Genomic DNA, 27,158 nt, shown 5'->3' with positions numbered 1-27,158 from the left:
CATTATTGATATTGAAAAGTTCACTATCAGTCTTAATAGTTTCTAATTTGAAGGTAGTTTATCTTTCTCTGCTTGCTTTAAAAATTCCATTTTTGTCTTTGATGTTCTGTAGTTTAACTATGATGTGTTGATTGCAGATTTCTTTTTATTTATCCAGCTTGGCATTTGTTGTGCTTTTTGTTTTCATTGATTCTGAAAAATTGTCATTATTGCTTAAATATTTTCCCATTCTCTTTCTTTTGTGGAATTCTGTATATCTGTATATCAAATCATCTCACTTTATCTTCCATTTCTCCTAATTTCCTTTAAGTTTCTGTCTCTTTGGTTTTTGTTTTGTTTTGTTTTGTTTGTAAGGTTTTTTACTTTGAGAGAGAGGGAGAGCATGAGCAGGGAATGAACAGAGAGGCAGAAAGAGAATCCCAAGCAGGCTCTGACATGGAGCTTAATCTCATGAACTGTGAGATTGTGACCTGAGCTGAAATCAAGTGTTGGATGCCCAACTGACTGACTCCTAGTTTTCATCTCTTTGTAAATCTGTGCTACATTCTGTGAAGTTTCTTCTCATATATCTTTCAGTTCACGGATTCTCTCTTTAGCTGTGCCTGATTTGCCTGAAGCTCACCTATTGAATTTTAAATTTCAGTTATAGTTTTTATTTTAGTATTTCATTTTTATTTTGTTTTTCAAATTACTTTGGTCATTCTTTTTAGATTTTTCTGCTTAGTTTTTCAAATTTATTTCTTTTTTCTAAATAGTATTTTTAAAATTTATTTATTTTATTTTAGAGAGAGAGCGAGTTGGAGAGGGGGAGAGAAAGAGAGAGAGATTTTTAAAATATATTTAAAAAAACATTTATTTATTTTGAGAGACAGAGAGAGCAAGTGGGGGAGGGGCAGAGAGAGAGGGAGACAGAATCCCAAGCAGATTCTGGGCTGACAGCACAGAGCCTGATGGGCTAAAACTCCCAAACAGATCATGACCTGAGCTGAAATCAAGAGTCAGACCTTAACCAACTGAGCCACCCAGGCGCCCTGAGAGACTGAGAAAGAGATAGAGAGGACGAGAAACTTAAGCAGGCTTCATGCTCAGCAAGGAGCCTGATACAGGGCTCGATCCCACGACTCTGGGATCGTGACCTGATGTGAAATCGAGAGTCAGATGCTCAACCAACTGAGCCACCCAGGCACTCCTTTTTAAATTTAAAGAAAAAATTTATTTTTTAATTTTATTAGAAAGAGTGAGCAGATAGGGTAGAGGAGCAGAGGGAGACGAAGAGAATCTTCAAATTTATCTTTCTTTTTTTTTTAATTTTTTAAAGTTTATTTATTTTTGAGGCAAAGAAAGAACTTAGTGGGGCAGGCTCCAGGCTCTGAGCTGTCAGCACAGAGCCCGATGTGGGACTTGAACTCACAAACCATGATGTTTTGTTTTTTTCTTTTCCTTTGCTAATTTCCAGTATCTAAGGTTTTTATGGGTTTCATTTCTGGTTCCCATATTTTGGTGCCTTCTTTTCTTGAATGTTTAGTGATTAGTTTCTTTTTCTTTTTTTTTTCTTTTTTCCTTTTAAAAAAAATTTTTTTTAATGTTTATTTATTTTTGAGAGAGAGAGAGCAAGTGGGGGAGGAGCAGAGAGAGACACACAGAGTCTGAAGCAAGCTCCCGGCTCCGAGCCATCAGCACAGAGCCCGATGCGGGGCCTGAACTCACAAACTGTGAGATCATGATCCGAGCCAAAGTCAGACACCCAACCGACTAAGCCACCCAGGCACTCCTCCTTTTTTTTTTTTTTTTTTTTTTTTTTTTTTTTAACAGGTGTTCATTTTTCTTTCAGTTTTTTCGGTGGGAATTTTTTGAGACCTGGGACAAAGATGGATTTCTAAGGGAGAGCTTGTTTTTGCCACTGTCAGGCACCTGTGTAGACTTTTGTTCTGGGAGTACTTTATATTCGAAGTTTTCAAGGCCACCCATGTAGTATAGATTGGGTTATAAACCTGAGTGGTGACTGATTTTGGTTACACTTACTCAGGGATGTGTTTTTTCCTCCTCAGTTTAGCACCATCATTCCAGGCAGTTTCAAAAAGAGTAACTCAGTGGGATAGAAAAGACGCAAGTAACTATTAGTAAGAGTTATGTATGAAATAATGAGTTATGTATAAAAGTATACATGAGAGTATAATAAAAGTTATGTATGAAAGCCTGCAGTAATACAGGGGATGGATCAGATATGTCCACCCCTGGGCTTGGAAAATTTTCATAGTGATGGAAATGTTTGATATGTGCCTCAAAAAAATGAGTTTTTTTGACTTGGGAAGTTAGAAGGAACCAAATGAGCAGATAAAGCACAGAATTTTTAAAGGATAATTGAGATTGATCTAGTACCGGCGCAGTTTGGGATATATGGTATATTTCTGGGAGGGGTAAAAGTGTAGATTGAGATCGGATTGCAGAGGGCCTTGAATGTCTTGGCTAAGGAATTTAGATTTTCTTAAACATCACGTATGCCACTGAATATTTTTAAACAGGAAAATGATATTATCAGGTATCTTTTTAGAAAAGTAACTGATAGCAGTGTAGAAGGGGAGGGATTGGAGGAAAACCAAAAGAGCTAAAATTTATATGAATCAATAAATTATTTGGTTAGTGTTTCTTCATATGCATCCTGCAGCTGCCACCATCCAGCCCTCCCAGCTCTTCAGTAAGACTCTGCCATCAAGCTTTTAAGTTGTTAGTGATCAGCTTCTTTTCCATTTCTCTCAACAACTCTTCTAAACCTTTATCATTTTTTTCAGGCCTTTCACTCAACTTTATTGAGTAAAAATAATGTTGTCAGTCTATGAGTGTGCCTCTTATTTCCGGTTCTCTCACTCAACTTCCAACTTTTCACTTTCTGATTATAAACTTATATCCATATTGATTTTCACTTCAGTGTTTCCACACTGATGAAATGGAGACTTTCTTTTTGTTTATGGTCACTTGTTTTAACCTGTACTCCTGGCTCTACTTTCTACCCTCTTTCAGACCTTGCGCTCCGTCTGTTGTTTATTTTGATTCATCTTTAACCACATTCTCTTAAGGGGTTATTATAAACATTTGCGTTTTTTTCCTTCCCAAACTTAATCACTCCCCACTCTGTATTCTCCCATAACTTCTGTCTTTTCAGCCAGACTTCTGGAAACACTAACCTGTGCTGACTCTCTTCACTATACCTCTCATTCCCTCTTAATACAATGTAATCTGCTTTTTCTGCTCCTTACCTGAATACTGAAACTAGTCAGGGCTGGATTACTTGATGTCATTGCAAAATTAATTTTTCATTTTCCTACATTTTTTAATTTCATTCTTCCATTCACTCAAGCACTTGAATTCCAGACTTGTTGAAATATATCCGTGAACAAAGTAGCCAGTCATTTATGCCTTCATTGGCCTCCATTTTACAAAGGGGAAAGTAAATATGATTTGTAAATAACAGTTATGGAAAAAGTATAGCAGGGTAAGTAGGAGGGCGGTAGCAGGAATAGGTTGCAGTGTTAATGAGTGATCAGGAGAGGCCTGAATTTGGGCAAAGATTTAAATGAAGCCTTTGAAGACAGTGAGGGAATAGCCAAATGGGTATCTGGGGAAGAGCTAGGCAAAGAATAAATAGAGCAGTGGTTTTCTAACCTTGTTCATTGGATCAGCCTTACCTGGGCACTTGATAGAAATGCAAATGATCATGCCTTATCTTAGATCTACTGAATTGGAAATTCTGGATGTGGGGACTAACAATCTATATTTCACAAGCATTCTTGTTGATTCTTTTTTTTTTTTTTAATTTTTTTTTAATGTTTATGTTTGAGAGATAGAGACAGAGCATGATCAGGGAAGGGCAGAAAGAGGGAGACACAGAATCCGAAGCAAGATCCAGGCTCTGAGCTGTCAGCACAGGGCTCGATATGGGGCTCAAACCCACGAACCATGAGATCATGACCTGAGCTGAAGTGGGACACTTAACCGACTGAGCCACCCAGGCGCCCCCATTCTTGCTGATTCTAATACCTGTTAATAAAGTTTGAGAATCTGTGAACCAGGATAACTACTGTTAAGGGAGAAGGATATTGGCATATTTGGGGAATAACAGGGAGGCCTCTGCCACTAAAGAAAAAAGCATGGGAGTGCTGAATAGTGGGAAAGAAGAGGTCAGGGATGATGGGTTGGGTTAGATCATGTAGAGTCTTACAAGAATTTTGTGTTTTATACTGAGTGAAATGTGAGCTACTGTGGAGTCTTGAGCAAAGGACTGGCATAATTTGTTGTATATTCTCAAAGGACCATTCAGGTTACAATGTTGAGAATATTCTATAGGGAGTAGATGTATCTATTATATTCAGTGATGTTTTTCTTGATAATCTTGAAAATTTGGGATTTTTGTAATACCATACACATCTGGAATTTCATATAACCTGATTTTCCTTTTTTAAAACTAATTAAAATAAAATTAGTTTTCATTTGTAATTTCTTACTGTTGATGTCCTTCCTCAGTGTTCCATTCTCCAGGAGTGTTCTTAATTACTATAATTTTAACTACTACCTATATCCTGACGATTGTCTTTAACTCAGTTTAGAATTCTAGCTAATACTGCGTGACTGCACAAGACCAATTTTCATTTTGGAAGTATTGAGGCAAAATTGAAATAATTGTATTGTTAGAGACCTGTAACAATGGTAGGACAGTGCCTAAGTACATGTTTGGTGAATTAAACCATTACTTGCTTTTATAAACTTTGCGTAAAGTTATATTTATAGTTTGAAATTTATGGTTTATACTTATTTTTAAGGTAGCATTGTGCTCATAAGGTACCTGCCAGCTTAATGTAAATTCTGTTATTCAAATAATTACTTTTATTTCAGAAGTCATTTTTTATCAAAGTACAGTTTTAGCTTATTTGATATTTTTAATAATTTCGTCTTATAACTTTCAGAGATAAAGCTGATATGAGAAGTTTGGTCAGATTTTCATTCTAATAACATCCTTTCCTTTTCGTTTGAATATTGTGGAAATGAGAGACCTTTTAAAATAATAACTACTAAATATCATATAGCATTTCATTTTAAATTGATTGTAGCTATTTATTGAGTATTCAAAGTATGCTGTTTTATTTTAAAGGATTAGAAGATAAAGAACAAAATTTAACAAGAAGAATTAGTGCCTCTGACATTTTATCTGAAAAGGTAAGATACTGCTTTTTGGAATTTGGTGTCTCTGTAAAACTGATTCTTGCTCACTTTGCTCACTTCTTGTGAAAGAAGATTCTGTCTTGCTTTTTGCTCATTTTCTTTATCATTTTTTCATCATTACCTCCATTTGGACATAAGCCTTAAATATAAGAAAATCTGGAGAGATGTCCTGAAGTGTCTTTGCACTGGGTTCAGTTGAATTGAAATTTTTTTTTTAATGTTTATTTTTGACAGAGAAAGCATGTGTGCGCACAAGTTGGGGAGGGGCAGACAGAAATGGAGACACAGAATTGACACAGGCTCCAGGCTCTGAGCCGTTAGCACGGGACCCGATATGAGGCTCGAACTCCCAAGCCATGAGATCATGACCTGAGCCAAAGTCCGACGATTTTCGTATATATATCCATAGATGATCTTTTTGCTTGTTAGTTTTTTGAAACTTTTAATTTTCACCCAGAGATTGTGTTTTCCTACTTTTGGGAGGTTATCCTGTATTGGAAATCTTTGGAGTTAGACCTTGACCAGCTTTTCAGTTCTAGCCCCTCCTCTTACTAGCTGAGTGATCTTGCGTAAGCTCTTTAGCCTTTACTTGCCTCTATTTTCTTTTCTACAAAATGAATTTAATGTCGTCTGTTTTCTGGATTGTGGTGAGGTTCAGCAGGACAAAGTACAGAAGCACCAAGTAGTGTGTTTGATACATAATAGCTTTCAATAGCCCAAGCCTTTTTTTTTTTTAATTTTTTTTTTTTTAATTTTCAAGAGTGAGAGAGACAGCACAAGCAAGGGAGGGACAGAGAGACAGGGAGACACAGACTCCAAAGCAGGCTCCAGGCTCTGAGCTGTCAGCACAGAGCCCAACATGGGGCTCAAACTCTTGAACCTGGAGATCATGACCTGAGCCAAAGTCAGCCACTCAACTGACTGAGCCACCCAGGTACCCCAGCCCAAGCCTTTTCTTTATTTAATTAGAAATATGAAATACCTTCAGTTCCTTCTTTTAAGATTTCACTTTTTTTTTTTTTTAATGTTTATTTTTGAGAGAGAGACAGAGTTTAACGGGGGAGGCGCAGAGAGAGAGGGAGACACAGAATCTGAAGCAAGCTCCAGACTCTGAGCTGTCAGGACAGAGCCCGGTGCAGGGCTTGAATGCACGAACGGTGAGATCATGACCCTAGCCGAAGTCACACGCTTAACTGACTGAGCCATCCAGGCACCCCTTATTTCACTTAGTTTTTATGAGTAAATCAAAATGATGCAGAGAGCCTAGGAGCTTTAGGAAAGAGGTGGACCTGAATTTAAGATTGATAATATAACAGGTACATATATTTATATGTATGCACATACATATACACTTGTATATGTTTTGAATGTTCTCACAATAACCTGCTAAATTAAGTTGATATTTTCCGGTTTACAGATGAGGTAAGATTCATATGGGTAGATTAAGTGACTTGCCTAAAGTTATGTAGGACTTAAGTGTCAGAGCAAGGAGTTGAATGAGGTTCAGTGCTCTTGCTAATGAGGTAGCTGCTTTAAGTAGCATATAGTTGTGTGACAGAATCAGTAACTTTTTTATTCCAAAAGAATAAAAAGTAATCAAAGACTTTTAAGTCCCAATGAAATGGTGATGATAGCTTTATTTTAAATTCTCTAGATCAGCAGTATCCAATAGAATTTTCTGCAGTAATGGAAATGTCCTTTATCTGCAGTCTCCAATATGGTAGCTATAAACCACATGTGGCTTTTAAGCACTTGAAGTGTGATTAGTATGGCAGAGGAACTAAATTTCCTACTCAATTTTAGTTAATTTAAATTTAAATAACCACATGAGGGCTCATTGCCACCATACTGGATAGCATAGCTGTAGAATGTCCGTACAAAGCAGTAGAATTTGGTATTTTTTTTTTATATTTTTATTTATTTTTTTAACACCTACTCATTTTTGAGAGAGAGAGAGATCATGAGTAGGGGAGGGGCAGAGAGAGAGGGATACACAGAATCTGAAGCAGGCTCTAGGCTCTGAGCTGTCAGCACAGAGCCTGACGCAGGGCTCAAACTCATGAACTCTGAGGTTTTGACCTGAGCCAAAGTCCAAAGCTCAACAGACTGAGCCACCCACTCTCCCCATAAAGATAATTTTTCAGTTCATTTGTTACATATATTTCCCAGCAATGCAAAGAGTAACTATATCCTGGTTTGGATAAACTAAAGTACTGACATATGTGATGGTAATTCAGTTAGGCACTTAAAATAGTTCATAGTAAATTGAAGCCCGTAGGAAGGATCCATAAAGAAAGGTTTCTTTATTCTTAGGTGTTAAATAATTTAATTGGATATTAGGAAAAAAGTGATTACAATTTACCTATAAGTAAAAGTCATTAGATAAGTGGGCCTTAACCATTGTTGTGAGTCATAGTTTGTTTTGATTCCCTGCTTTATAAATACACATAAAGGGGGGCGCCTGGGTGGCTCAGTTGGTTGAGCGTCTGACTTCGGCTCAGGTCATGATCTCACAGCTTGTGAGTTCGAGCCCCACGTTGGGCTCTGTGCTGACAGCTCAGAGCCTGAAGCCTGCTTCTGCTTCTGTGTCTCCCTCTCTCTCTGCCCCTAACCCCCTTGCATTCTGTCTCTGTCAAAAATAAAATAAAACATTAATAAATAAATAAATACACATAAAGGAAAAACAGTTTTGCATTTAACCTCAAAGGGTGGAGAGGACAGAGGACTCCCAAGATCTCTCTTCCCACCAAATCCATGTACTCAATTTAGAACCTCCGTTTTGTTTGCCTGACATTACATTTTAGCTAAAATGTGGAGAATAGATTAATTTTTTAAATTATCTCAAAAAAGGTAGAGTGAAAAATGTAAGAAGGTATTTCAGTTGGAAAAAAAATTTCAAACATTTGCTTGTAACCTGTTTTCCTATTTCAGCTTCCCTGAAGAAAAGTCTTGGGTGTTCAAAATATTTTAAATGTTCAGATACATATCCGTAGTTTTAGGACATGTAATGTTCAAATATAAGTAAATCTAATTTAAAGAATAATAAAATACGTATTTAAAAAAATATTTTTTTAAGTTTGTTTATTTTTTTATTTATTTATTTTTTTCAATGTTTGTTTATTTTTGGGACAGCGAGAGACAGAGCACGAACGGGGGAGGGGCAGAGAGAGGGAGACACAGAATCGGAAACAGGCTCCAGGCTCTGAGCCATCAGCCCAGAGCCCGACGCGGGGCTCGAACTCACGGATCGTGAGATCGTGACCTGGCTGAAGTCGGACGCTTAACCGACTGCGCCACCCAGGCGCCCCAAAGTTTGTTTATTTTTAAGAGAGAGAGCAAGCAGGGGAGGGGAAGCGATAGAGGGAGAGAGAGAATCCCAAGCAGGCTCTGCACTGTCAGCACAGAGCCCAATATAGGACTTGAACTCACAAACCCGGGAGATCATGACCAGAGCCGAAACCAAGATTTGGACACTTAACCGACTGAGCCACCCACGCGCCCCAAAATACGTATTTTTTTTATTTTTTTAAAATTTTTTTTTTTTCAACGTTTATTTATTTTTGGGACAGAGAGAGACAGAGCATGAACGGGGGAGGGGCAGAGAGAGAGGGAGACACAGAATCGGAAACAGGCTCCAGGCTCTGAGCCATCAGCCCAGAGCCTGACGCGGGGCTCGAACTCACGGACCGCGAGATCGTGACCTGGCTGAAGTCGGACGCCCAACCGACTGCGCCACCCAGGCGCCCCACGTATTTTTTTTAAAGTTTGCAAATTTCAACCTTGACATTCAGTGTACTTGTTCTCTGTATTCCTTGTAACACTAGTAAATCACATGATTACAGAACCACTTCATTCTTTATTCTTTTAAAAAAAATTTTTTTTAATGTTTAATTTTGAGAGAGAGAGAGAGAGGGCAAGTGGGGAAGGAACAGAAAGCGTGGAGACATAGAATCCGAAGCAGGTTCCAGGCTATGAGCTGTCAGCACCGAGCCGGAGGGGGAGCTCGAACCAGGAACTGAGATCGTGAATGATTAGAGTCATGACGCTTGAGACGCTTGAGAGTCGGATGCTTAACCGACTGAGTCACCCAGGCGCCCCATTTAAAAAAAAAAAAAAAAAATTTTTTTTTTTAAATGTTTAGTTATTTTTGAGAGAGAGAGACAGAGGGTAAGTCGGGGAGGAACAGAGACATTCTTCATTCGTTAAGCCACCTCTGGGTTGATTTCTTCTTGCATTTGTTGTCATCAGATTTTTACTTGTTTGGGAAGTTCAGTTAAATGCTGATCTCTGACCTTTAACTTTCCTTTTTTTTTTCTTTTTGCATCATCCTGTTCCATCAGTTATATCCACCTCTTCTAACCCTTCAACTTACATATGCACACACACAGTCTACAGATTGATCTTCTATATCATAGGGACTGAATTAGGATGTAGGGCTGTGCGGAAAGTAGTTTAGTTTCCTTATTTCAGTTACATTGCTATTTAAATATTTGCCTTACACCTAATTTTATTTATTTATTTTTTTTTTTAATTTTTTTTTTTCAACGTTTATTTATTTTTGGGACAGAGAGAGACAGAGCATGAACGGGGGAGGGGCAGAGAGAGAGGGAGACACAGAATCAGAAACAGGCTCCAGGCTCTGAGCCATCAGCCCAGAGCCCGACGCGGGGCTCGAACTCACGGACCGCGAGATCGTGACCTGGCTGAAGTCGGACGCTTAACCGACTGCGCCACCCAGGCGCCCCAACCTTACACCTAACTTTAAATTCTGATCTTAGGAAAGATTTGACTTGGTAAAATGTTTAAGGTTAAATAATAGAACTAAAAAATTGCAACTGTTTATTTTTTTAAAGAAACTTGGTGAAGATGAAGAGGAACTGTCTGAACTACAACTTCGACTTTTGGCTCTTCAGTCAGCCAGTAAAAAATGGCAACAAAAAGAACAGCAGGTGATGAAAGAAAGCAAAGAAAAGTTGACTAAGACGAAAACTGTACAACAAAAAGTTAAAACCAGTACAAAAACACATTCAGCCAAAAAAGTTAGCACTACAGGTGATTGATCATTTCTGTTAAATTCTTTAAAAAAATTCTTTTTAATGTTTTTTTTATTTTTGAGAGAGGGAGAGAGAGACAGAGTGCGAGCGGGGGGAGGGGCAGAGAGAGAGGGAGACACAGAATCTGAAGCAGGCTCCAGGCTCCAGGCTCCGAGCTGTCAGCACAGAGCCCGACGCAGGGCTCGAACTCACAAACCGCGAAATCATGACCTGAGCCAAAGTCGGACGCTTAACCGACTTAGCCACCCAGGTGCCCCTGTTAAATTCTTTTAATTGATTTCATACATCAGTATAGTTTCAAGATTAAAAAAAAATTTTTTTTTAATTTTAGAGAAAAAACGCAAGTGGGGGGAGGGGAGCGGTGGGGAGAGAGAGAGACCATCTCAAGCAAGCTCCACACTTGGCACGGAGCCTAATATGGGATTCAGTCCTATGACTCTGGGTTTGTGACCTGAGCCGAAATCAAGAGTCAGACACTCAACCGACTGAGCCACCTAGGTGCCCCTAATTTCAAGATTTTAACTCACAAAGTTTTGAGTTTGCAGAATTACAGGGCCCTGAATGGGGGACAATCCTGTATAAACAGAACTTGGAGGAACAGCTGTATATTTGACTTAACAATAATGAAAATAAATTATAAAGCTCTTGTTTTCTTTTATGTAGGAAATTCTAACTCTAGTAGGTACTGATGTTTCTGTATTTTCTATTTAAAGCTAAACAGGCATTAAGGAAGCAGCAAACAAAGGCTTGGAAGAAACTACAACAACAAAAAGAACAGGAAAGACAGAAAGAAGAGGATCAGCGGAAACAAGCTGAAGAAGAAGAGAGAAGGAAAAGAGAAGAAGAAATCAGAAAAATTCGAGATCTCTCAAATCAGGAAGAGCAGTACAATCGATTCATGAAATTGGTTGGTGGAAAGAGGAGATCAAGAAGTAAGGTAAAGAGTGCTAAAATATAAAATCAAAATGTTATTCAAATTTAAGTGTCTTTGTTGTCTTTTATCATAAAGTCAGTCAATTAAGAAAAAGCATAGATCTCTTGTATTTGATAGAATTTGATAAAACTTTTTTGGAGAGATGAGAAGGTTGGTTATAATTGAGAATGAGTCTTATATAGTTATAGATAATAGAAATAGAAGAAATGAAAGACTAAAATATGGTTAGCAAAGTCTGCTTTTGGCTTTTTCATCCTTCTGTATTTAGAAGAAAGTGAGATTACTAAATTGTAGTATAGACCTATCCAAAAAAAAAAAAAAGTGGCCATACCTTAAGTTATAAGGGCAGAATTTCATTAGTTGTTTTTTTGGTTTTTGTTTTTTAACATTTGTTTAGTATTGTAGAATTAGAAGTGTGTCATGACCAGTTGGTATGGAATGTTTTAAAGAAAGTTAAATCATCATAGTCTGACTGCTTGTGGCTACTTTAGTTATTAAGCATTTAGTTTAAGCATTAAGAATTTATTATGTAAAGTCATTAATAATTAAGTCATTGGTTTTTATGGATGGTGTTAGGCAGTAAATTGGAGATTTAATATCAGTCTCTAGTGGTATAAGTGACAAATATTAGAATTTTGAGATTTGAGACTAGTGAATGGACTGTTGAAGAGAGGGATGTTAAAAAGTAAAAGCACTTTGTAGGGAGTCAGGAGTTAGGTTTGTTTAAGCAAGGAATTTATCAATATACTTTGAACTTCTAAAAAGTACTTTGATAGAATCTCTTTTAGAGAAAAGTGTTGCACTTTTACATGACTCTTTATCCATCAGGATTGGTTTTGTTAGATTTTGGTTTGTTAAGAACTGTCTCTGAGTGAAACGTGTGAGAAATAAAAAAAGAAAACTACACATAAACATGTCAACTAAGAATTTCTAGTTTTCAGCTATCATTAATGTATCCATAACTAAGATGTTACTGGATTTTTTGGAAATACTCCAAAATATAGTCTCAGTGACCTAAAACTTGAGTTTATTCATCTGGTTTTTTAGAGAGGCCATAAGTATTCAAGAACTTGAACATCTTAATTTTACAGATGAATATGATTTTTGATAGTGTTCCCTAGAAATAACTGTCAATTGTTTCATAGTTTCTAGTGTAAGAATAGACTGAGACAGAAAATGCTTTGAAACTAAAAAAAAATCTTGTTATTAGTCTTCAGATCCTGACCTAAGACGATCCTTAGATAAGCAACCTACTGATAGTGGAGGAGGCATTTATCAATATGATAACTATGAAGAAGTTGCTATGGATACGGATAGTGAAACCAATTCTCCAGGTATGAACCAAAACTTAAAACATTATCATATTCACAAATTTTCATAAATAGAAAATGATCATAAAGTTACCCAAACCTTGGAAGAAATGTGTCATGAAAAGTGATATTTGCTGGTGAATTGTGTAACTGTAGACATTTAATGGTGTAAATACTCTGAGAGCAAACCTCAAATATGTAATATGAACCTTTATTTCCAGGTGTTTGTTTCTAGATAGGATTTAAATAAAAAGGCAGTATTTAAACTCCTATTAACTGTTGGATCTAAAAAGTGAAGATAGTTGGAAAGATGGAACACTGTTTTTAAATAAAACACAATAAACTTTTGATCTCTAAAGTTAACTTTATGTTAAAGATACTTTCTAGTTTAGTAAAAAAAAAAAATCTTGTTTTGAGGCTTCCTTTCTCCTTCCAGCGATGTTACTTCTAAGGAATTTGCAGATGGAAAGTAGTACTAGTAGCATCTCAAGAGAGGCTGGTTAGAACTGATGAGGGTAGTACCTCAGTTCGATCGCATACATTAGGATGTGACTATTCTTGAGAGCTAGAGACTTGCTTAGGTGATATTCAAGAGTGATTTTGTGAGAGGCCTATTTTCTTACTAATTAAAACACATAAGACTGGGGTGCCTGTGTGTCGGTTAGGTGTCTGACTCTTGATTACTGCTCAGGTCATGATTTCACAGTTTGTGAATTCTAGCCCCGCATTGGGCTCTGTGTTCACAGCATGGAGCCTCCCTGGGATTTTCTCACACTCTCTCTCTCTGCCCCTCCCCAGCTTGTGCTCATGTGCTCTGACTCTCTCAAAAATAAATAAATAAACATTAAAAAAAAGTAACCACACGTAAGACTAAGGCAGATAACTGAATGCAGTTGACATTCTAGGAGCTGGAATACTTACTTGAACAATCGTATGATCAGTGTATTTCTTCCTGTGGTCATGTTGTCAGAGCAAACCAAATCCTGTGGTCATGTTGCCAGCTAGAATCATGCTGGGTGTGTCTAGACAGAGACAAAGAAAAACATATGATTTGACTAATGTTTACCCAAAGTGCTCATTTTAGGTTAATTGTTTTAAAGCTGATGTTTGATAATTTCACATCATACATTTATTTTGAGAGCGAGAGAGCCCAAGCGCAAGCAAGGGAGGGGCAGAGAGAGAGAGAGAGAGAGAGAGAATCCCAAGCAGCCGAGCCTAACTTGGGGCTCGATCTCACTACTGTGAGGTCATGACCTAAGCCGAAATCAAGAGTTGGAAGCTTAATTGAGCCACCCAGGCACCCCTGTTTTTATTTCAACATTTAACTCTTTGGTCAGTATTAAGTTTTCTTATTCGTAGATTCTTTGAGATAATTCATTGCATTCCCAATATTGATAATATTATTAATACTTTCTCTTTCTATAAAATAACTTTATGAACTATGCTTTCAAAAGAATTTTGTAAAATGGGGCACCTGGCTGGCTCAGTCAGTGGAGCATGCAACTCTTGTCATTGGGGTTGTGAGTTCAAGCCCCGTGTTGGGTGTAGGGCCCACTTTAAATAAATAGGTAAACTTTAAAAAATTAATAGAGAATGCAGTCTTTACTCAACTTTATCAAATTTTAACTTTTTGCTGTATTCACTACAGGTACTGATATTTAAGAAGTATAATGTTCTAAAGGCCAATGTATATTCAAATGCTATCATTATATGGTACAAGTTAACCATATAAATCATGTGGGTAATAGCCATATTGATTTGTGAGACACCTGGGATAAAGAAGAAGCATTAGTTTTTCCCTGAAGTTTGTCTATAGTTACTGGGTAGCAAGAGTCGTCTTTGAATCTGCCATATTTCACCTAGTCTTAAGAAACTACTGAAGTTGAAATGCATAATTATTTTTATCTGCTACCATGGAAGAAAAAATGCTAACAATTTAACAGAGATGCATTGATTTTACTTCAGAATTATTAAAATGTGACTTAGTGTACATTTAATTGATTAAATATAAGTAGTTCTTTTCATTCCTAGTCCTATTTGCTTTCTTTCTTTTTTTTTTTTTTAATGTTTATTTATTTTTGAGACACAGAGAGAGCATGAATGAGGGAGGGTCAGAGAGAGAGGGAGACACAGAATCTGAAACAGGCTCCAGGCTCTGAGCTGTCAGCACAGAGCCCGACACGGGGCTGGAACTCACAGACCGTAAGATCATGACCTGAGCCGAAGTCGGAAGCTCAACCGACTGAGCCACCCAGGCGCCCCGCTATTTGCTTTCTATACAGCTTAATAGTTCATTTCTTTGCTCCACATGAAGAATGAAATTACATCACTGGTTTTGTTTTGTTTTATTGGTTAGGGCACTTTAGCAGATTCAAGGGAATTTTTTGTTTTACTATTCCTTTAAAAAATATGTTTGTAAAAAAAAAAAATATGTTTGTAAAAAAAAGAGCCTTTCCTGCTCTATTCCTTCCTTGTTACCATCATTAGGTGAAAAGTGGAACAAACTAGAGAGGTTTTTGGATTTTTTTGTTTTTTTCAAACTAGAGAGTTTTAAGGCACTAATTGTCAGCTTAAGTTGGAAGGCTGATGTTATGATAATTTTAAATAGGTGGAAAGGATTCATGGAGGTTAAAGAATTTGTTAGAGATTAATTTGCACTCTACTTTGATGTATTTTTATTTCTTCAAACATATCATAATCTTAATTTATTCCTGTTGAAGAATATTCGTCTGTAAATTCTTAATGAAAAAATTTTTTACAGCCCCTTCACCGGTGCAACCACCATTCTTCTCTGAATGTTCACTGGGGTATTTTTCTCCAGCACCATCTATTTCTTTGCCTCCACCACCTCAGGTTTCTGTAAGTGAGAACTGATGTGATTTCTAAGAGAATTATTTTGTTGTTTTGTGTCTTTTCTAATTTGTTCTGAAAAACTGGCAGGTAATTAAAAGCAGTTAATGTTTGAAGAGAGCTTCAATTAGAATTGTTTACCAAAATGAATAGCTATGAAACCTATAGAATAAATAGTTATTTATGTATTGGCGGGGTTGTCCATATGGTAGATTTTTTTTCATAGCTATTTTTTAATCTCATGTGTACTTTTGTTCAATACTTACCATGTTTCCTTTTTCCTTCTCAGCTAGTAGCTACTCCAAAACTTTATTCCAAAGAAGAATGAGATTATCTTGTGTTTTGTATTTTTTGGCAGTTGGGATTTAGATGCATGAACGATACTTCTAGAAATAAATTCTTTCCTTTTTCTTTTGGTGAATTATGGTTATTTTTTTTTTGAAATTTCAGCAAAAAAAGATCATTTTATGTAGAAGTTAATTTCTTTTTCCCCATCTTCCTTTTAAAAGAACTGCCAGTCCCCCATTTTTAAAAAAAAAGGGAAAAAAGGAAGTGAGGGAATCATTAAGTAAAAGTTCTGAAGTTCTCAGTGAGTTAGCGGGAACATTACCATTTCACAGTTGCTAGGTGGACATCTGGTGTCCTAGCTTAAGGTGAGGGGAATATTAGAGCACAGAGTGAAGGAAAAGGTTTTTTTTTTCCCCCTTGAAATGTTTTCTTTTGGGAAATGGAGAATGGATGAGCTAAGTGCCAAGGGAAATACTAGAAGGTCTTTGAAACAAAACTTTCCAAACTCAAGGATTTGTATACAATTAGTTTTCTTTATAATTTCTAAGAAGCCATTTCACAAGGAATTAAGAGATTGTTCTTGACAGTTCTTGAGATACTCTGGACTAGTCTCAGAATCTCTTTGGTGCCTAATTTTGTTTTTCACTTAAATATCACCTTTGTTTTCAGTAATTCCACTTGTTTTCAGGTAGTCATCTAAAGGGAAAGACCCTGTAAAATTTGATTTCTGTCTTTTAGAATGCTAAATGAAAATAAGAAAGATAATGGAAGAGTTTGTATAATTGCCCTGAAGTTCATAAATTAAATGTTTCAAATATCGTTGATTTTTTTATTGTAAAAATTACACTTTTTTCATGGTTGAATATTGAATTTGGGTTAGTTTTAAGATTTACAGGATGCTTAGTTCACTTCTGTTTATAATAGAAGTAATAATCTAAAGTTTACCTTTTTAAATTTAATGTAGCTCCATAGATAAACATTTTGAATTGGTAGTATTTGCATTGTAATTATTATTTCTTCTCTTCTAAAAATAACTAGTCTATGCCACCTTTGAGCCAGCCTTATGTGGAAGGCTTATGTGTTTCTCTTGAACCTCTACCTCCTCTACCACCTTTACCACCTCTTCCACCTGAAGATCCAGAACAGCCTCCAAAACCACCTTTTGCAGATGAGGAAGAGGAGGAAGAAATGCTGCTTCGAGAAGAGCTACTTAAATCTCTTGCAAATAAAAGAGCTTTTAAGCCAGAGGTAATTTAGGTGCCTGAACCTCTAGGTGGTGCTCTTGAGCTTAGTTTTAGGTAGTTCTGCTTTTCTGTTTGGGATTCATTGGGCTTTTCAGTAAAGTAGCACTAGTCTAAAAAATGACAGAAGTGTCTTTTTATTTAAAAATGTTTCATATTTCTCTTTTCCTTATTTAGGAAACATCTAGTAATAGTGACCCACCTTCACCTCCAGTACTGAACAATTCACAGCCTGTGCCAAGAAGCAATCTATCAATAGTCAGTATTAATACAGTATCTCAGCCTAGGATTCAGAATCCAAAGTTTCATAGAGGACCTCGTCTTCCACGAACTGTGATTTCGGTAAAAACAAGCAGAATATTTAATCCTACTGCTACATAGCTTGTGAGAAATTTTTATGAAATTTTACTGTCTTATTCCCTGCCTCCCAGTTTATTTATATGTGTCAAAAAAGTTTGTCATTAATTGTGTAATTTTTAAATTGTATAATTTGTCATTAATTATTTTTTTGTTTGGTTGTAAAAGAATTAATTTAGGTGGCATTATGGTTCTTTATAGAAAGTTGGAGAATATAAAACTTAATGAGAAAGGTGGTCACAGTATCTAGAAAGACTGACAATATAGAATATTTTATTTTGTGGGCAAATAACCAGTATTGGTGAAGTGGAACAAAGTTAGGCAACATAACCATAAAAAACTATAAACTATCTACTTGGATTCATTATTTTTAGGAATTGAAATTAAAAGAGGTGAAGTGACTTGTCCAAGGTTACATATCTAATTGTGGTAGGGCCCAGAAAAGAATAGATAACTTCTGTCATCAAGAGTAACAGATATATTGTCTTTGCAGCTTCCAAAGCATAAATCAGTGGTTGTAACACTGAATGATTCAGATGACAGTGAATCTGATGGAGAGGCTTCCAAGGCAACAAATAGTGTTTTTGGTGGATTGGAGTCCATGATTAAGGAAGCAAGGCGAACTGCTGAAGTAAGTGCAATAATGAAAGATGAAAAGATGATTTATTGATCATTGTTAAAGTTTTTTTCCCTGAAAATTAGACCTTAGAGGTGTAAGTTTTTAATATATTGAATTGTGGGGATATTTTAAGTACTGTGTTGGTTAGGACTTTATGTAATGAAGCATGTATAAATTTAATTAGACTTAACTATTAAAGTCCACTTTATTTTTATTCAAATTGGCTAGTACCTTTTTCAAAATAGTTAAATTGAGTAGATAATTGTCCTCTGTACCAAGGAAATGTATTGCTTTGGAATTGTATCATATTACCAGAAAATAGTTTTTATGATCTCAGTACAACTTAAAAAAAATTTTTTTTTAGTGTTTATTTATTTGAAAGAGAGACAGAGAGAGACAGAGCATGAGTGGGGGAGGAGCAGAAAGAGAGGGAGACATAGAATCCAAAGCAGGCTTCTGGCTCTGAGCTGTCAGCCCAGAGCACGATGTGGGGCTTGAACTTCCGAACCACGAGATCATGACCTGAGCTGAAGTCAGACACTTAACTGACTGTGCCACCCAGGTGCCCCAGTACAACTTTTACCCCTATTCTTACTGTGCATACGTTGGTTACATATGATTTAGTTCGATTATTTTAAAACTGTAGGTCTTAGTGGATTGTACAGTTAAGTTGTGGCTAACAGGCTGTGTTGTTTTAAGAAAAGAAATATAAAGTAATGATGAAGATACTCTGTTATTTCTAAATAGCTAAATGTGCACTGGGTTGCAATATAATAATATAATATACTTAGCTAAATATATATTAGCTAAATATAATAAACTTAGCTAAAGTTTAGCATGGGATTATTGAAAGCTGTTGATCTGGTTGACTTCAACTGTTTTCTAGCAAGCTTCAAAACCAAAAGTACCTCCAAAATCTGAAAAAGAAAATGATCCCTTGCGAACACCTGAAGCTTTGCCGGAAGAAAAGAAGATTGAATATAGATTGTTAAAGGAAGAGATTGCCAAGTAAGTAGCATTTTATGTAATTAGCTTTAAAGATACGTGCTCTTTTAATACTTAACTTTAGTCTTTATATACCGTATTGGTATTAGGCAATGAGTGATGCTGATTTTTATCCAAGCTGCAGAGTTAATATTTTTATAATTCACAGGAGGGGGAGCCAGATGATCGATCATTTATAGGCTTGAATACAGTGGTGCACTGAGATAAAAACAGCTTAGAAAAGGATTAAAGCTGCTGTAAAGGAGAACTACACTTTTTTATACTTTATATAATTTTATTTGTCAATTATACCTTAGTAAAGTTGAAAAAATAGTAGAATCAGTAGTAGATTCCTGTTGTAGTTTTAGTAATTGATGGGAGGATGTTACATTAGTCTCAGGTGTATAACATTGTGATTTGACATTTCTCTACCTAGGCTATTGTATATTGTCAACTTTGAATGCCAGCTTGGTTATTATTAGTCAATATGATTAATATTTTTACTTTATTTTATGAAATAGAACACATCTTTATCAAAGATAAGTAATTTTAGTTTATTTTTTGGTGTAATTCATCTACTTCTATTGATTATTTTAGTCGAGAGAAGCAGCGTTTAATTAAATCAGATCATCTGAAGACAAGTTCATCATCCCCGGCAAACTCTGATGTAGAAATTGATGGGATTGGCAGAATAGCAATGGTTACTAAGCAGGTTACAGATGCAGAAGCGAAACTTAAAAAACATAGGTGAGCCTCTTTATCTGATTAAGTACTGGCATATATTTAAATGTTCCTATATTTGAATGATATATTTTTACAGTTAATGTCAATAATAACTATGTTGTATAATTACAGATTCTTTTATACTTGGCAAAACCATAGAAAGCTATCATTTTGTTGAATAATACATTTACATAAAGTAATAGTATTAATGTTTAAATAAAAATATCAAGATTTCAGAGGAGATTTTTTTTCCCTTTAGATAAATACATGGCTTATTCATTGCTAAAAACATTTGTGAAACTCCTTGTTTTGGAATTTTCCTTAAAACTTTGACATCTTTTTGAAATAACTTCATTAGAACCATATTGTTGAAGGTGGGCTCAGTTGGAAATAATCATTACCAAGTCTGTTCAGTAAGACACATAGTCAAATACGGTGTTACTATAAATGTGTGTGAATATTAAGTTACAATCCTAAACTTACGTGTTTTGTGAAATTACTATGTTCGAGTAGTGTTGCAAAATTTTGAAAATGCGTAACTTCATAAGATGGACATGAGTCATAGAATTCATTTTAATTCATTAGCATATTTGGGGAAGTTATTTTATTGAGGTATAATTGACATATAATATTATATTAGTTTCAGGTGTATATCATGAAATGATCACCACATTAAGTTTAGTTAACATCTGTCCCCATATATAGTTGCAGAGTTTTGTAATAGTCTTTGATGAGGACCATTAGCGTGTATTTGATAGAAATATTATGGCTATGTATCTTTTTTGCTCCATATACCTTGAAATCATTAGTTGATGAAGAGCAAAATGGCTTTAGTTAACATCAACACTTGTGAGTTTTGTTCTGCTAGTCCTCCTGTAGGTTTACACATGTAAGAGGAGGTTCTGTGCAAAGATGGTTAGACTTTCCCTATTCTGTTTTTAATAACTGACTGACTAACCGATTCTTAAACTTCAAAGATTAATAGTAAAAAATGATTACAGGGATGGATTAATTCTTAATGTTAAAAGTCATTAACGGTGTATAAATAATGGTTTTTAAAACAAGCTTCAGAAGTTAATCCACTCATAGTTAATTAGTGAAGGGGAAAAGGTAGAATTTACAACCACCTTGGTACTCTTTATTTTTTTAAATCATAAAAAAGAATGTAATTTGGAGTGTTTTGACAAGGCACCACACAAAAATCCCTCAAGGAGAGGTATTAAGGCAATAGGGAGTATGTAAATTTTTATAAGTAAACGAAAGTATGTTCTGTTCCTTATTTCTTTTATTACTTATTTTAAAGTTTATTTCGTGAGAGAGAGAGAGTGTGCGCACACATGAGAGCACACATGGGGAAGGGGCAGGGAGAGAGAATCCCAAGCAGGCTCCATGCTGTCACGCTGTCAGCGCAGAACCAGATGCGGGGCTCAATGTCAGGACCATGAGCTCACGACCTAAGCTGAAACCAAGAGTTGACGCTTAACTGACTGAGCCACCCAGCTAGCTGCCCCTGTTCTTTATTTTTGAATAAGACATTGGAGATTAAGTATTTTGAATATTTGTCTTTGTGCTAACTACCATATTTTAATTACAATTAAAATATGCCATTATTTTGTGCACTAAGAAAGAAAACCTGCTGCTAGCCAAACTATGATATATAATAATGTTAAGACACACCCTGATATTAGAGATATGAAAAGTATTCTTCATAAATGAAATGCTGCGGTGACTGTAAATCTCCAAAATTATCAATGAGAAATGGTATTGTGTATGTTTTAAAAAAGATTAAAATAAATTTCATTTAGATTCTATTTGTTAACTTCGATAAAAAGTGAAAAGGTTTTAATATTTATTTATTTAAAGTTTATTAGAGAGAGAGCAGGGGAGGGACGGAGAGAGAGGGAGAGAGAATCTCTAGTAGGCTTCACACTGTCAGCATGGAGTCCGCTGTGGGGCTTGATCCCATGAACCATGAGATCATCACCGAGCTGAAATCAAGAGTTGGATGCTTAGCCAACTGAGCTACCTAGGTGCCCCAGAAAGTGAAAAGGTTTTAAAAAATTCTTTTATTTCTACTCCCCATTCTATCACATAGTCTCTCCCTCTGTGATTCATTTTAGATGACAATTGTTGTGACTGTTGAAATATATCTCCTGGGGGGGCGCCTGGGTGGCTCAGTTGGTTGAGCGGCCAACTTCGGCTCAGGTGACGATCTCACGGTCCGTGAGTTCGAGCCCCGCGTGGGGCTCTGTGCTGACAGCTCGGAGCCTGGAGCCTGTTTCCGATTCTGTGTCTCCCTCTCTCTGACCCTCCCCCATTCATGCTGTCTCTGTCTCAAAAATAAATAAAGGTTAAAAAAAAATTAAAAAAAAAAAAAGAAATATATCTCCTGGGCAAGGTCTTTCATTTTTTTAATTTTATGGTCTACCATAATATTCAGTAGTTGAGAAAATTAAAATCTGTATTTATTTGTTTATTAATTTATTTGTTTTGTTTTTATTCACAGTTCCAATCTTTACATCTGTATATTGTTTAAAAATTTAGACTTCCTGTCCCCTTGCTTGCCTAGCTTTAAATAAAATAGGTTAGAGATTTGTAAGTGTGCTTGATTATATTAGATGTTTATTTGTGTATATATTAAGAGCATTATAAATGAAGCCAAACATAGCAATTTTCTGTCTTAAGTTCTCATTTTTCAGGAATCCTATAGGGTCAGATTCAGTCACATTTACTAGTAATAGTTTTTCAGCTGTAATTCACCTTACTCAAACTTAGTGATATTGACCTGTAGTTGCTTTCATTAAATGTAATCGTGTTTATTTGAATATGTGTGTGAATATGAAAACATTAATCCTTTTAAATTTTCATCTGTATTGATATATTTTTTAAAATGAGCTACTGCTTTGGAAATTTTTTATTCTGATGGTATTCATCCACTAGTTGAGAAAAAAATTTTATTTCCCAATTAGGATTCTCTTGATGAAAGATGAGTCTGTTTTAAAGAATCTAGTACAACAAGAAGCTAAGAAGAAAGAATCTGTTCGAAATGCTGAAACAAAGATTACAAAACTTACAGAACAGCTTCAGGCAACAGAGAAAATTCTCAGTGTCAACAGAATGTTTTTGAAGAAGCTTCAGGAACAAGTAATGTTCTTTTTTTAAATGAAGATATTGTAGTCTCACATTCCTACTCATTTTTATGGGCTAAGTTTTTTTATAAAACAAAACCATAAACCAAAGCCATCAAAATGTGTAACCAATATATTATCTTCCATTGAGACATAATTTTGGAATATTTTTATTTTCAGTTGAATATTCTAAAACTGCTGTATTTAAGGAGAAGGTATGTCCTCTTTTAAGATTTACATTTACATTTTCAGAATTATCCTATATTTTCAGATTCACAAAGTTCAACAACGTGTTACAATTAAGAAAGCTTTGACTCTAAAGTACGGAGAGGAGCTTGCTCGGGCAAAGGCAGTGGCTAGTAAAGAAATAGGAAAACGTAAACTGGAACAAGATCGCCTTGGAGTAAGTTTGTAGGAGTATTTTATTTTTGGAAAGGAGAAAGTTTTATGATACTTTTAAGGGTAAAAGATATATAAAATAACACGTTTTTTCCTGCATATTCTGAAAGATTAAAGCTTTGTTTTTAAATGACATCCATATTTTTGGAAACTTAATTTCTTAGTTATTTCATCTTTTTGTTTTATTTTTCATAGATTATTGATTAACTGGCATAACTGTTGGGGACTTCTATAAAACTGTTTTATTCTCATCAGTGATTTAGTTTTATATTGTTGGCATTGTATTGTAGGATAACACCAACCAAAAATTGTTTATGAAATCATAGTGATGTAAAATATGTATACTATGTTTCCCCCCAGCCAAACAAAATGATGAGACTGGACAATTCTCCAATATCAAGTCCAAGAAAGCATTCAGCAGAACTAATTGCTATGGAAAAAAGACGATTACAAAAACTAGAATATGAGTATGCCCTGAAAATTCAGAAACTAAAAGAAGCCCGGGCCCTTAAAGCAAAGGAACAACAAAATATTGCTCCAGTTGTGGAGGAGGAACCTGAATTTTCTTTACCCCAACCATCACTTCATGATCTGACTCAAGATAAATTAAGTCTGGACACTGAGGAAAATGATGTTGATGATGAGATTTTGTCTGGTTCAAACAGAGAACGAAGAAGATCGTTCTTAGAGTCTAATTCTTTTACTAAACCTAACCTTAAGCACACTGATACACCTAACAAAGAATGCATAAACAAACCTGCTAAGAATACGGTAGAAAAACCAGAACTTTTTCTAGGGTTAAAAATTGGTGAATTACAAAAATTATATTCAAAAGCTGACAGCTTAAAACAACTGATTTTAAAAACCACCACAGGCATTGCAGAAAAGGCCTTGCATGGTCAGGTAACTGAACATTTCATATTCCGTATAAAATCTGGGATTCACCCTAGGCTTATTTACTTTATGTAATTATTGTTTTCTTTTGTAGGAGATTTCTGTGGATGTGGATTTTGTGACAGCACAGAGTAAAACAACAGAAGTGAAGCCATGTCCTTTTAGACCCTATCATAGTCCTCTTCTAGTTTTTAAGTCGTACAGGTATAAAAGAAAGATTCAATAAACTTGAATTTCAGGACTGTTCCTTGATCTTAATGATAGTATAACCTTGGATGTTTAACAATAATGAAAAAATAATTGCATTTTGGTGACTGAAAAATGAACTTGTCCTTTTAGGGAAAATAAAATTGTCTTGTTGTCAGATGTGAACCATATTAGGAAGTAAAGTTTAGCTCATAGTGGGTTTATTCTTACCAAATCCTTATTTCTGGCTATTGGGGAATTGTGGAGAATTCTGGATTACTGTCTATTAGGGATTTTAGGAAAAATAACTGGAATCGAATGAGAATTAAAAAAAAAATTTTAATGTTTATTTTGAGAGAGAGAGCATGAATGAGCGAGCAGGAGAGGGGCAGAGAGGGAGAAGAGAATCCCAAGCAGGTTACCTGTGTCAGCACAGAGCCCAATGCAAGGCTCGATCTCATGAACCATGAGATCATGACCTGAGCTGAAATCAAGAACCTGACGCTTAACTAAGTCTCCCAGGCGCCACAAGAATTTTTTAATTTTAAGAAGAATTTTATCATTACTCTAAGGAATGTACTGGCTAGTGTTTATAAAATTGATTTAGACATTCTCAGGTGATTAGCTTTGTGGATGTCTTTTTTAAAGCCTTCTGGACTTTGTGAGACTAAATGGGTAGGATTTAATTATAAAATCGTAAAGCACCTATTGGGTAGTACAGACACTAGTTATAACCCTGGTTATTTTGTTGGCTGCACAAGAAATGCCAATTGTACAAGAAATGCCCATATGATATACTGTTTTATTATATGGTAAGACACTAGGTTTAAATACAAGGATTTTTGTTGTTTTCTATCTCAGATCTTTTGTGTTTTAGGTATAAAAGTAGTTGTCTCTGTTAGTTGATACTCTGGTTTTTTCGAGTTCATTTTGGTATTAAGTTATTAGATAAATAGTAAGCTCAAAGCATAGAAATTTTAATGGAGAAAAATGAAAAATTTCTTAATTTTATAGGGATTGTTTGTGGAGTATAATGTGCCTGTCTACCTTTCTCCTCCTTAGATTTAGTCCATACTATCGAACCAAGGAAAAACTTCCCTTAAGCTCAGTATCATACAGTAATATGATTGAACCCGATCAGTGTTTCTGCCGTTTTGATTTAACAGGAACATGTAATGATGATGATTGTCAGTGGTGAGTAGTTTTTATTTGTGAATATTTTATAATTTAAAAGGGTCTTGGTTATTTAGCTTTGATATGTACATAATTCTCTTTTCTGTGTTGTTATTTTATTTTAGGCAGCATACACAAGACTATACGCTTAGCCGAAAACAGCTATTCCAGGACATTCTGTCATATAATCTGTCTTTGATTGGTTGTTCAGAGACAAGCACTGATGAAGAAATTGCTGCTGCAGCAGGTACTTAAAGACCTCTTGTTGTGAAAACTTGAATTTAGGCAATTAAAAATTGTATGTTTACTTATTGGCATCTTTAAGTAGTTGTAATAATTCAGTACATTCATCTGTGGCATTTTATCCAGATTTGCTTTTATATAGTAGTCCCTAGCCACATGTTGCTATTCAAATATAAGTTAATTAAAATTTCTTCCTTAGTTGCACTAGCCACATTTCAAGTGCTTCATAGTTGCTTTTGATCTCAGCCGTAAGTGCTTACCAATAGGATAGTGTAGATATAAGACATTTCCATTGTTGTGGAAAGTTCTTTGGAAAGAGCTCATCTAAATAAATAGTTCAGTTTATTTAGAAGAATATATTAACATACTCGTTTAGCAGTTTTATTAATGATTTTAAAAGACTCCTATTTTTATTCTAAAAAATAGAGAAGGGATGGAAATTAAGATGAATGTGGTTTCATATTTTACAAAGAAATAAAAAGGACTTTATACACTCTGATACTATAGAAAGTGTAGATTACTGTCACACATTGTGAGTAAATACTGTTAAGATTTTCTCCAGATTTATTGCCAAATTTTAAACCTTAAAGTACAAGTTTTCTGGAAATAAAGGAATTGGTGTTTATTAAATTTAGTATTAATCACAACCCAGAGTGATTGTAAAGTCACTGAATCTGTGTGATCATTCTCAATTTGGCACTTTAATTTTTACTTACTTGTTTAGTTTGTTTCAGGAAATACTTTTTTTTTTTTTTTAAGTCCAAATTGGGTGCATGATGTGGTAGGATTTGCCATAGTAATTAAGGTAGTGGAGTCCTTGCCCTCTGGGAGGCATATATGTTTTTGACTAATAACATATACTTTCTTTTAATTTTTAGATTACTCTTCACTTTATACTCTTTAATTAGCCTTGTCTCTGTAATCCATGGTTTTATGCTTTTTATGAAGACAGCATTCTTCTAATTTCAGAAAAATACGTTGAAAAACTTTTTGGAGTAAATAAAGATCGAATGTCCATGGACCAGATGGCTGTGCTCCTTGTTAGCAATATCAATGAAAGTAAAGGCCATAGTGAGTATCTCTCTCTCTGTCTCACACACACATACCCACAAAAGGACCTTAGAGTTTCTTTATGATAGCAAATTTTTTGGCACTATGTTCTAAAAAAATACACATATATTTATATTTATATAATATATATAACATGCTTACAGAGTAGAATAAATGTTTCTTCCTATTGGGCAGAAAATATATATATGTGTGTGTCATTTCTGACTAACAGAATAAATTTAGCTTTTTTTGAGTATTGTGTGGATAGCTTTAAAAACTAAGAAATCTGTCTACTTTAGCACCTCCATTTACAACCTACAAAGATAAAAGAAAATGGAAGCCAAAATTTTGGAGAAAACCTATTTCAGAGAATAGCTTCAGTAGTGATGAGGAACAGTCTACAGGACCAATTAAGTATGGTAAGAAGTAATTTAAGATCCTGAATCATTAAATTGTGGTGTTCATCTTTGTCTAACGCTTTACTAATTTTTTGGTGTAGCTACGGGCTTAG

General features: G+C 35.3%; 1 protein-coding gene across 1 annotated transcript in view; it reads left to right on the top strand.

Moving 5' to 3' along the window:
- ZFC3H1 (zinc finger C3H1-type containing) overlaps positions 1-27,158 on the top strand; it is a 54,331-nt gene that overhangs the window by 8,662 nt on the left and 18,511 nt on the right. Inside the window, exons 3-20 of the mRNA XM_047067384.1 lie at positions 5,144-5,208; positions 10,068-10,266; positions 10,982-11,205; positions 12,413-12,536; positions 15,274-15,371; positions 16,689-16,898; positions 17,069-17,233; positions 17,742-17,879; positions 18,754-18,875; positions 19,449-19,598; positions 22,544-22,718; positions 22,974-23,105; positions 23,462-24,004; positions 24,090-24,199; positions 25,244-25,375; positions 25,480-25,601; positions 26,567-26,668; positions 26,947-27,066. Coding sequence (XP_046923340.1) covers positions 5,144-5,208; positions 10,068-10,266; positions 10,982-11,205; positions 12,413-12,536; positions 15,274-15,371; positions 16,689-16,898; positions 17,069-17,233; positions 17,742-17,879; positions 18,754-18,875; positions 19,449-19,598; positions 22,544-22,718; positions 22,974-23,105; positions 23,462-24,004; positions 24,090-24,199; positions 25,244-25,375; positions 25,480-25,601; positions 26,567-26,668; positions 26,947-27,066 — 2,931 coding nt within the window. The remainder of the gene's footprint in view (positions 1-5,143; positions 5,209-10,067; positions 10,267-10,981; positions 11,206-12,412; positions 12,537-15,273; positions 15,372-16,688; positions 16,899-17,068; positions 17,234-17,741; positions 17,880-18,753; positions 18,876-19,448; positions 19,599-22,543; positions 22,719-22,973; positions 23,106-23,461; positions 24,005-24,089; positions 24,200-25,243; positions 25,376-25,479; positions 25,602-26,566; positions 26,669-26,946; positions 27,067-27,158) is intronic.

This window comes from Lynx rufus, unplaced genomic scaffold (genome assembly GCF_022079265.1).
Source record: "Lynx rufus isolate CCGP_SWC_20201006 ecotype Redwood Valley unplaced genomic scaffold, mLynRuf1.p SCAF_7, whole genome shotgun sequence".
NCBI lineage: Eukaryota > Metazoa > Chordata > Mammalia > Carnivora > Felidae > Lynx > Lynx rufus.
This window is presented reverse-complemented; position numbering and strand designations above follow the sequence as displayed.